The 11,551-nt window shown below is 36.6% G+C and overlaps 1 protein-coding gene and 1 long non-coding RNA gene across 2 annotated transcripts; one reads left to right on the top strand and one right to left on the bottom strand.

The window, feature by feature from the left end:
- Positions 1–324: 324 nt before the first annotated feature.
- Positions 325–1,360, bottom strand: LOC117626041. The gene is made up of 2 exons (XR_004585482.1): positions 1,270–1,360; positions 325–739 (listed from the first exon to the last, which is right to left on the bottom strand). It is a non-coding gene; the product is annotated as an uncharacterized LOC117626041 (long non-coding RNA).
- Positions 1,361–7,235: 5,875 nt separating this feature from the next.
- LOC117625562 lies at positions 7,236–8,069 on the top strand. Its single transcript, XM_034357103.1, has 2 exons — positions 7,236–7,765; positions 7,862–8,069. Exons 1-2 carry the CDS (start codon positions 7,569–7,571, stop codon positions 8,067–8,069), a joined length of 405 nt encoding a protein of 134 aa, XP_034212994.1. The 5' UTR covers positions 7,236–7,568.
- Positions 8,070–11,551: the final 3,482 nt, after the last annotated feature.

Genomic DNA, 11,551 nt, shown 5'->3' with positions numbered 1-11,551 from the left:
AGGTGATATTGTAATACTATTGCTATCGTATTGTGGTTATATTGCTTTAATATTGCCTCTATAGTGTACATGTATTGGCCTAATATTGCTATTATATCGTATGTCAATGGCCATTTGGTCTAATAAGTCTCCACTTCGTTGAAAAGTAATCCTGAATTCGAATCTCATGGACACGACAATTGTTATCCATCCTTATATTAGCATGAATTGATGTTGACCTTTGAAATGATAGTTGGAGTTGCACATCGATTCATATTCAAAAGGAAAGTAATTCTCTCCCTCAATGAATCTTCGTTCAAAAGAAGGCAGCTATCAAATATTGGGTACAAAAATGCAAGGTCCACAGTAAATTAATTGGACACAAACCACATATTACAAAACTAGGATGATTTTTGGCATGCTTGAAAAGACAAGGGCCAAATACAACAGAAAAGAAAATCCATTCAAGCTTCACACTAAACATGGCTCAAGCACTCGACCATGGTTTCAATCCAAAACCTACCCAACAAGGGCATACCACGTGTCCATCATAACAGAAGAGTGGCATTTACAAAGCATGAACTGCAATATGTTTCTTTTTCTCCTAAACAAAATTGTTACTAAAATGGAACAAAAGATCCCTAACATAGAGCAATACAAGCAAAGATAGTCAATTGTCATACACACAAAATTAGTCCTCATCCATCCCTGCATGCTGATCTCTCTCACTAGGGCCACCTGCTGGTTTTGCCATTATAATCTGCAAGATAGTCAAAGCACTGTCAACAACCTTTTTTTTTAATGAAGGTATTAAACATTAAATAGGCTGCAATCAGATGGATTCATCATTTCTCACACATTTTTAGCTAGCCAGAAAACCCCCAACATATAGATTTTCTATTTACTATCAAGCCTTCTGCACTGAAGCCATATTCATTATAAAAGTTCAACATTTCCCAAAAGTAACTTTCAATTTTATTTTATTTTTCCAAGTTAAAAACTAACATTTGCGACCGTTCTTTTGAGTTATAAAGGAGTTTGTGTTCTGAGTACACACGTGCATACATGCATCTGTGCCAAGTTAGGGGAACTTTGAAAAAAAAAAAAGAGAAAAAGACTCCACAAAAAGTATAAAAGTATAAAATTAAATAAATAAATAAAAAGAATAGTCAACTAATTCATAAAGCCTCGACTTTTTTTTATTTTTATTTTTTAAACTGTATGTAGTTTAGCATTTTTTCTGCTTTGGCCTCAAAGATGCAATCAGGGATTCAAAGATGTAGTTCATACCAAATTTGGTTCGTCAGGTTTAAGTAGAAGACCTGGATCTGAAACTCTTACACTAGGCAGCACTTTACCTTGAGAATGATTTATATTCACTTCGTACCTTGTCAGGGTTGCTTGCCTGCATGCAATATAACCCCAAATATCAAATGTAGTTATAAAGCAGAGATACAAATTATATAAAACAGGTCACTATTGAATGACATCATTCAAGACATCAGCAAAGCCTTACATGTAAAGTTTTCCGCCTTATGTGTGCCCACAGTTAGAACAAGCAAGCCAGGAGCATATGACAAAACTAAACTTATACGTATCAAGTCTAAAAGAACAAATAATGTACATTAAGTAGGACTCTTTTTGCCAAAACAAAGCATGTTGGATCCATATCAGCAAAGCAATAAGAATTGTCCAATTTGGAAATCTCCAACTCAATCACCAATGTCATAAATCAATATTAATAACAATTTCACTAATCAAGCACAATCTTGGATACTGCACTTCTGTTTCCCTGACTGGAACATGAGCAGAAAGCTTCTATTATGATCTACAGTAGCATCGGTGTCCTAGAATTCAATCCACGTTATTTGTTTTGAGCCTAAAAACAGATTATTCTTCATTTTGAAAATGCACAAACTTAACAAGAGTCCGAGACTTCCAATTTACTAGTCACAGAAGACTTCCAATCTCACTCTCCTTCTCCCCTTCCCCCTCTCTCCTCTCGGAGCAAGACCAGAACGTAAAATCCAAACAGCCTATCCCACTCCTCTAGTACCTAAAACTAACCACGTATATCTTAATCCAATTCCAAACCAATCTGAAGGGGAAGCATAAATGATGGCTTCATCTACCAGACTTTATAAAATAAAATAAAAGGGGGTTGATTGAAAAGGCAAGCTTCCAACTGTTGCTTTCATTGCACAAGAAGTTCCTTAGAAGTCATGCTCCCACTAAACACTCAAATTAAATAGGGCAAAACAATTTTCCCATGCTATAACATACTCATTGTTTTTAGCTACAAAAGAACTATTCCTTTGTTAATAATAAGAAGCAAAATATTTCAGGCGTAGTTTGGGAGGAACTTAATTGAGCTTATATTGGCCTAACTATCCAACTTTATCTATTTATTTATTCTAGTATCTTAAACGAAAATTACTCAAGCCATTGTTATAGGTTTTGCTCAACCTGCATAATGAACATAATAAAAACCAGGGAGCACAAACTAGCATACAGAGTGAATAAAAATAAAATTTGAGAACAGAACTGTTACCATCCACCAGGATGCCCCACATAAACCACTAAACTGATAAGACCTCCAGGCACCACAATCCTTTTTGCAACTTCCAATGCCTTGTTCAGTGTTGTTTCTGACTCTGATAATTGTTTTGTCACCCCCAGGAAGATAGCCAAGATTGAAAGTGACAAGCCTAATCACCCACGAAATCAAACCTTTCAGGAAGCAAGTTTTCTACTAAGAAAAATAATGCAGTAACACGTTCGATAATATTTCCATACAATATGAACATGATATTAAGTATAATAAACATTAGTCGAATATTCAATAACTTTCCTGGTTAATATACAGAACACATTCCGACTTCAATAAAGAGCCAAAAGTTATTGAAGCAAACAATATGAATACCGATAAGTTTATGATTATACAAATCGAACATAAAACAGACGTACAAAAAGCATTTGCATTAATCTTGGCCATTAGAAGAAATTTAATAGCCTTGAGTTTCTTTCTTATTTTAGCTCTGCGCACGTTTCTCATAAATCAAATGCCAATTGCATTAAGATTTTAAACACAGAACCATAAGATAGGAACATCAAGAAACTTGGGTTATAGTGAGTACCTAACAGATGTATCTTTTGGGGGAAAAAAAATACTCAAGCAGGTAATTTTTTATTTATTTGCAATTTACCTCAAATGCAGGGCAATGAAATGCTTTCTTTTCATCCTCATTCTGTCAACCAACGTTTTCCCCATTTCATTAATAAGGTCATTAAACTTTAAGGCATGATAATTTGCTCTACACCTAAGTTTTTATAAATTTGAATCCAATTTATTTGAAAGCCTGTAATCAAACTTTGTGAGCTGAACAGCCTGTACATTAGAAAGCATAACAAACAACTGTAAATTCTATATATCCCAAAAAGGCACTCATTCAAGGACTGGAAATTTTTCTTCCTCGGTTGTATGCACCAGCATATGATAATTAACAAATTCTTTACAAAAATGTGGTAGGTTCTCTTGAAAGACACTTACAATATTTTTATTAAGAACAGGCACTAAACGATTCTGTAGCATTTTTGCCCTTCCTTGGGACACGCATGCTATATGGACTCATTGGTATTCCTCCCTTTGTTGGAAGCTGTTTAATGATTTCAACATCTTTTGATAGAGATGATATAAACCAGTCTACATCAAAGATTTCATCAAAGTTGCTGCACCAAATACCCGAATAAGAATATTAATCCACAGACAGTTTTGCTTACATGGACCTTCACAGTAGTTTTGTATCTGTGATATGGTGAAAATGACCTGGAATCCTTCCAAAATAATTTCTGGCCCAGCTTGAGAACAAGAAGAGTAGCATTCAAGATATAAGCTGCAATAAAAGCATCAGTTATCTGTAACAGAATCAAGAAAGAAGCACAAGATGCTGAATCAGCAGGAAAAACATACATGATTACAAACCAGTCTTATCAGTCATGGAATGAAAAAGTTACAAAGTCCTATCAACAAGTCCTATACAGGATCTACTTATAACCAGATGCCTAAACGAAATAACAAATCAAAATTAGACTAATAAAGAAGCCATTTGGAATCTGAATGCATAACCACAATGTACTTTAAGCCTTAAATGAAGATATTAGAAAGATAATTTAGGCCTCAAATGGAAGAAAACTAAGATGGGCGTCTACTGGATTAATATGCATCTACAGCTCAATCAAGAAACTCACCCCTCTTCTTTGCTGGTTTAAGCCTCCACTAATAGCAGTCAACAAATATGTTTTCACATCAGCAGCTGCAACATTTAGGGCATTGGTTTTGTAAATCAAAAGCCTCAGATAAGTTAACCAAAATCATAACAGAATCGATTCAATTACGACGTCATTACTGCAACCATGGAGAAAAAAAGCATAAATAAAGTTGATTACTTTACTTGCAAAGTTATCGGCGGCACGCTACCATGGAAGAAATCCGATTTCCTTGTACATCTATCTCTTTACACTGTTTCTTCAATCTATCAAACTGAGGAACCAGCACTGGCGGAGATGGAAGAAGAAGGAGGAGGAGGAGGAGGAGGGAGGAGGGAGGAGATGGTCTGGAGTTTAAGTACGGCACCATGAGAATGAGTTGTGATACGCTGTCGTTTTGGAGTGATGAATGAAGGTGACGGAGTGTGTTTGCTGTTGCCAGATGGGTGAGGGTTAGATGAACAGTACCAGGCTGAAGAGAGAGACAGAGCCAAGAGAGTTGAGAGAAAACCAATTTCTGAAAAATGTGATATGGGTGCAATCAGTTTACAATAAAAATGTATTTATAGGATGTAGTTTTAAAATTTTTGGGAAGGGGTGGTATTTTGAACAAACTCAAAAAGACCCCTTGAACACAAAATAAATTAGTTTTTCTTGAATTTTTGTATCACTTCACTGTTGGTTCGCTCAATCTCAAGCTCGCTTCATTGTTGGTTCCCTCGAGCTTGCTCAAGCTTCCATGGCAGAAGCTTGAAGCCCTCTCTCTCCATCTCTATCTCTTCGCCCCTCTCTCTCTCTCTCTCTCTCCCTCTCTCCTTCTCTCTCTCATTAGTTCAAACCTTAGAAATTGGGGATTCTTCCAATATCAAAGGTCAGTTTGCTTTTTCTATTCCTTTTGTCTTTTGGTTTCAATAATTTTTTTGGATAGCTGGGTTGTTGGTAATGTGAGTTTATGTTTAAATTTGATAATGAGTTTCTTATGTCTAGTAGATAGAACCGCCTTACGTCTGGATATCAAGAACTTTCAAGGTTGAGAGGTACAAAGACAAAGAAATCTATTTTTTGCATTCTTGAATTAAACCAACTCTAGTTTGAAAGGGGAGACTCTAGTGTATCCAAAAATCTGGGTCAGGTTCATCTTCTTCTTAAATTAAACTAACTCTAAATTTTTATAGTTTGTGTAATTTGTTATTGTTGACATTGATCGTGATGATGATGTGGAGGGTTGAGGAAGATAAATTGTAATGGAATATTTGTAGAGAATGAGAGTCCTGAATCAAATTGTAAATTTCATGTATGTCTCTCATTTTAATTTTGCTTTTAACTCATTTCCTATGTTTGGTTGCTGGGAACATTGAGGGGAAGGGAAATTTTATTTTCTCTAATAGGCTAATTGCGATTGATAGGAGTAAAAAAAAAAAATCAAGAATTTGAATTGGGGAGTCAAAAAGTCAACATGGGGGAGTGAATTGAATTGAATTCACTAGAATTATGGATCACCATAAATTTGCATGATACTACTCTTTTTATTTATCTTATTTGGAAACAGCAATTTTAAAGTGGGGCTTCGTTTATAGCTTCATGACTTAGTAATTAATGGGAGATTGGATTGGAGTTGTGAAAATTTTTAAATAGGTTCAATGATTATGCATGTGTTTCTAAATTTTAAAAATACATATTAAAAGCCATGCTCTTTGTATGAAAAACTTGTGGATATGCTCTCGTTCTTATGCTTACTAGCTTCAATGGCTTCATTGCTTAAGAAGTCTCCCTTTATTATTATTTTTTCTCCTGATATTCAATTCTTTGGAAGAAAAAAAAAATCTGTCTTTTGAGTTTTATTGTTTTGATTGCCTCATGCTCAGTCATGTAATATTTAGACTCGAAGAATTATGTAATTACCATTCAAATTCTGGCCATTTTCATTATATATGTATGTAGGATAATGCTATTTTATCAGACAGTCGGACTGTTAATGAGAACTGTTGATAAGGTGAAATCATGTTTGAATTTGCAGTCGTAATTGGCATTCTAAGAACCTAATAGTGGTTGGTAGCATATGATAAAGAGAACATTATATACATACATTGTGTGTGTTGCATATCTATCGATGTAGCAAACTTGGACATGCATGATGAATTTATTGTTGATCTCCATCTTAATTGTAAGCCTAATTTTTAGCTATTTTTTGAAGTTTCTTACTTGTTCTTCTCCATTGAGTCTTACACATTTGTTTAGATACTATGTTGTTCTTTTTGGGTCATAGTTCGTGTTTTTTTCTTTACACTTGTAATTATTTACTTGGCAGGTTCTGAATCTCGCATTCAAGCAACACCTTTGGCTGGTGATGCTTCCCATACTTTCTTCTCAAGTTCAAAGGCCTCAACCACCACCACCTTATGAGGAAAAGCTTCTCTTTAACCCGAACAAACATCGGTGTCCAAAGAGGAGATTGAGGCCATTTTGGTATGAGGAACTTTCCTTTTTTTCTCAAGAATTTCTACACTCATGATTTGATTCATCAAATTTCCCTTCAATGAATTCTGCAGCCTTAAGTGCTTCCTCTGTTTTGTGATTTTAATCACTATTGAGGCTTAAAAAATAATCAACTGTATAAAAAGGATAATGCTTGCCTCTTGACTGGCTGTTGGTGCGGCATGCATTTATTAGTATAAAGTGGTGAAAATTGCTAAAGCGGCTAATGTTGTGAAAGTGGTGGTTTCATCAGTTTCACCAATAGTGAATAAAATTATGCTAAGTCAGCAGTCGTGAGGAAATTTCTCCTCACCATTTAAGAGACAAGTATTATTCACCTAGAAGCTATAGTCTATGATGAATAGTGATTTTTTTAACTCGTGAGTTATTAGTGATATGGTCTAAGAGACAAATTTATTATCTGTCTTTTCTTTAGCCTATAATGCTTATCTTTATTTACCATGTTTTTCTTATTCCTTGTTATATTTGTCTTTGTTATAGAGGATGGACTCAAATGAAGTTGACAACACTCATTCAAGTTCTGCAAGTGATTCATTATCTCATTCAAGTTCTGAAAGGGATTCATCATCCGATTTGGATGATTCACTTGGAGAGTTGCTTTTAATTATAAAACTAAATGAATATCACTCGCGTTTACATAAAGAGCCATGTTTGACTTCACAACTCTCAGGTCACCCATTTGTGATAGAGTTGTTGCATGGATATCCAAATAGATTATTTAATTTTGCTAGAATGGATAAGAACACATTTATGAATTGTGTTCGACATTGAGGGACTTGGATTTCTTACAAGATGATAGATCAATTTGTCTCGAAGAGTCAGTGTGCATGTTTTTGCATACTATTGGGCATACAACTCTTAATAAGATGATTGCTGAGAAATTTCAACATTCTAAAGAAACCGTATCTAGACAATTTAATAGAGTTCTCAAAGAAGTATGTCGAGTTGGTACTCAAATAATTCAACCTCTAAATATGGATGCGACACCTCCTGAAATCATGAGAAATCCTAATTACCACCCATGGTTTAAGGTAAATGTGATTAACTTAACTACTTCTTTTTTTTTTTCTTGTTATATGGTTAAATGCTGACATGGCATGGTTTAATTGTCACTTAGTAGGATTGATGGAACACATATCAGTGCATGGGCTTCTGCATCAAAACAAGTTTCATATCGAGGCACAAAAGTTGAAGTGACACAAAATAGTATGTGTACATGTTCATTTGACATGTTATTCACATATGTTTACACGAGATGGGAAGGAACGGCTAATGACTCAAGAGTATTGATGGATGCAATAAGTAGAGAAGAGAACATATCAACTTAAGAGTGTTGATAGATGCAATAGGTATGAAATTATTTAAACATATTGACTTACAATATATATATTTTATAATATATTTAAATGGAGTAAAATACTTATATTAACTTTTCTTAAATTGGAAAATATTATCTTGTTAATTCTGGTTATGCAAATATGCGTGTGTTTCTCGCACTATATCATGGGAGAGGAGACATCCAAGGGGGAAATGGAGTAAATGAGTGGCACCATTGCATAAAGCTCATCGATACAAGTTCGTAGACATGCGGCACACCCAATTTCGAGTTGTAACGAATGAGGAAAGGTTTGAAAATGAAAAGGACGTAAAGGGAATTTTTAAATTTGTTACTTAGCAAACAGTACAACTACAGTATCGTTGCTACAATGTAATAACCTAAAACAAAAATTCTTATTTAATTAGTAATTTATTTTGAGGAAAGACAATTTTGCCCTTGAAATATTTTATTAAGAAAAAGTTGACTTTTGGACCGAAAAGGAATTTGACAATTCCACTTACGCCGTTGCATAGAGCGCGACGAAACGAGTCCCTAGACACGGAGTGGGCTCGAATCGGAGCTGTAACGAAGAAATTACGGTTAAAATACCATGAGGGGCAAAACGATAATTTGAAAAAAATCAGATTTTTATCCCTTTTTCTCTCTCCCTGCGAACAGACCCTCCCCCATTTTTTTTTTCTCTCACGACAGCATCTTCACGCCTCCACCATCGCCACCACACACCCCCAAACGGAGCGGCACCGGTTCCGTTGGAACCACCACACTTCCTTCTTTCCGTTCCAACTCACCGCCACCTCGATCTGCCGCTGCCATCGCCGGAAACAGCCACGAAAGGGAGCTGTTTTGACAGTTTTTCAACAAACTTCAACTCGCTCGTTCTCCCTCAATTCTTCTCCAAATTTGTCGAATAAGGTATGGATTTCTACCTATTTTCCATGCTCTAGCTGATGGTTGGGTAGGTTTGCATCGATTTTGACTGTAACTAGCCCAGTTTTCGAATTTGCAATTCGGCCAAGTTTCGGCCTCCCTGTTCAGCCACTTCCGGTCAATTTTTGGGGTAGGCCCAAGAATAAAAGTGGTTCCAAATGTGGTGTTATACCTAGGATAGGAGTTTGGAGCCGTGGTTTTGAGTTTTTCCGGCGAGGTGTAATCGCTTTGGACACCCATCGCTACCGGCACGTGCGGCGGCTCGTGGGTGAAGATAGTGCAGTGGCACTGTGTCTTGTTGCGATCCTTAAGTTGTCACGAGCGCGTAGGAATTCGCAGATCTCAATTTGGATACCGTTTGAGCCTCGAACGGATTTTCCATATAGTGCGATTTTCGGGTTCAATACTGTTGAGCCGTTGGATCGTACTCAATTTCAGATATGTTGTTCTAGATAATTTCAGAATCGTGTAGGATTCAACGGATTGTGAATCGGAGTCCTGGATACTCCGAAATCGCGAACCCTGGGGCTAGGGTTTAAAAATTATGCGATTACACGATCGTGGTCAATCCGATCGTCCGAATCTGACCAGACTTGCAGGACATGGTTACCTAAATATGAGGAACTTACAGGAACTCTCAGAGTGGTAATTGGAGGTCGTGGACCCCACGAGGTTCCGTATCGACCAATACGGAAGTTTATCGATTAGTGAAGTCTCGGGTCTTTTTAGGCAGTTCTAAACATCTGAAATGCCTAAGTGGGCAAAAAAATGACTTTAAAGTTAGTGCACGCACTTCTAGGAGCCGGGGGTCAGAGTTTTTATGAAATACTTATACCGAGCAGTTTTATTAATTAAATATTCATGGTTGTTTAACCAGGCACCCGGGACCAAGCAGACCCACAGGAGGGACCTTCAGAAGGTCTAGCTAGCTCGGACCAGGAGTGAGTGGACTTTTCTTTTATAAATGATTTTACATAAATGAATTTCATTATTTGATCTTGAATAAGTTTTATTGAGTATGAATTTCCTAGCATGATTTGTTGAATTTAAATACCCTTATTTATATGCTGCTTAGTTGAATATGCTAAAAAAGATATGGAAAGTAGAGATTGAGATTTATATCAGATAAAATGGCAGCAGAGTTTTAGATTTAATCAAAAATTCAGTTTTTTATTAGATTTTTCAGAAATCTTATATTTTCTTAAGCCACCGTGGGTACCCAGTTACAGAAACAGTTTGCTTTCAGTATATGTTGCCTTCGGATATGACGATGTCCACAGGCATCCAGTTTGCTTTCAGTTTGTCAGTGCACTTGACATTTCCTCACTAGTTTCAGGGACGCCCGGACCGTGAGAGCTAGGATTGCGGATCAGGCTGACTACGGTCTCCTGAATCCTGCCAGTTTGCGGCTCGGGTTGACTTTGTGTTACCGAGACCTGCCAGGGAAATTGACGGATATCAGGAATTGACGGAATAAAAAGGGTACACCTAGGTGGTAGTTTTAAATTGTTTACAGTGCTTTTATGCGAGTTTTATCGATCTTGAATATGATTTACATATACGTATATAAATATGTGAATGCATTGATTTTAGTATGATTCAAATGCAGAGTAAATATTCAGTTTTACATAATCGTTTTTACAGTGGGGGTTAGTGTATTCTTATGATATTTTATGAACCTTTATTTTTGTCCACTCACATTTATTTGAATGTTTTGCGCCCCCAGGCTGTAGACGTGCACAGGAAACCTACCACCGGGCCAATTTTGTCTTCCGCGCCTTTCTTTGTGACAGAAGTTTTATTTTGTAAACGGATAACTTCATCTGTAAACTACTAGTAAATGCTCTGATGTTGCCCTAGTTTGTTAACTGAACTGTTGGCTTGTATATTTAAGTACTGGCAGTTGGTTGTATAGATATACATGCTTGTTTTGACATGTGTAAATTAGGGATTGAACAAATTACAGGAGAGACTTTGCCGAATTTTCGGTAGGAGTCCAGGTTAAATTGAAAATAAATTGTAATTAGAAGGGCAAATAGGTTATATGTGCCCGACATTTGCCAGGTGTCGGACACGCACATGGTCTGACTCGAATTCCAAAGCAGAATTTGGATCAGGTCCTGTCATACAATAACCGGGCTAATTCTCTTTATCTTCTCCTTCTCCCCAGCCACTTCTTCTCATTCTTCCTCTGGAATTCGTAATAGTCACTGTGGCAACAATGACTATTCGACTTCTGGGCCACCATACGACGCAGTCATGCACCTGTTGGCCGCGCCACCTTCACAAAAAATGTTCCTCTGGTCCTCCTCTACCTATTCTAGGGATTAATTGACATCAACCATCAAGGATTTCTCTTATTTTAATGAAAAATAGCTCCAATGGCTTTGTCTCTTTTTCCAGCGATTTTTGGGTGTTTTCCAGCGATTTCAACGGCCAAATCCGTCGAGTGAGATATGGACATTCATCCCCTCATCATGATCTACCTGTTTATGTAGTTAGTTCGGGTTAATTTTGGAGTTTTGGAGACTGATTTAAATACCC

Source organism: Prunus dulcis, chromosome 4, assembly GCF_902201215.1.
Source record: "Prunus dulcis chromosome 4, ALMONDv2, whole genome shotgun sequence".
Lineage (NCBI taxonomy): Eukaryota > Viridiplantae > Streptophyta > Magnoliopsida > Rosales > Rosaceae > Prunus > Prunus dulcis.
Note: the sequence above shows the minus strand (reverse complement) of the source record. Positions and strands in the feature narration are given on the sequence as shown.

Excerpts from the sequence above, each read along its gene's own strand:
- LOC117625562 (XM_034357103.1), top strand. The coding sequence starts at position 7,569 with ATGTTTTTGCATACTATTGGGCATACAACTCTTAATAAGATGATTGCT. Across the intron at positions 7,766-7,861 it reads AATCCTAATTACCACCCATG|GATTGATGGAACACATATCA; the intron begins GTTTAAGGTAAA and ends GTCACTTAGTAG.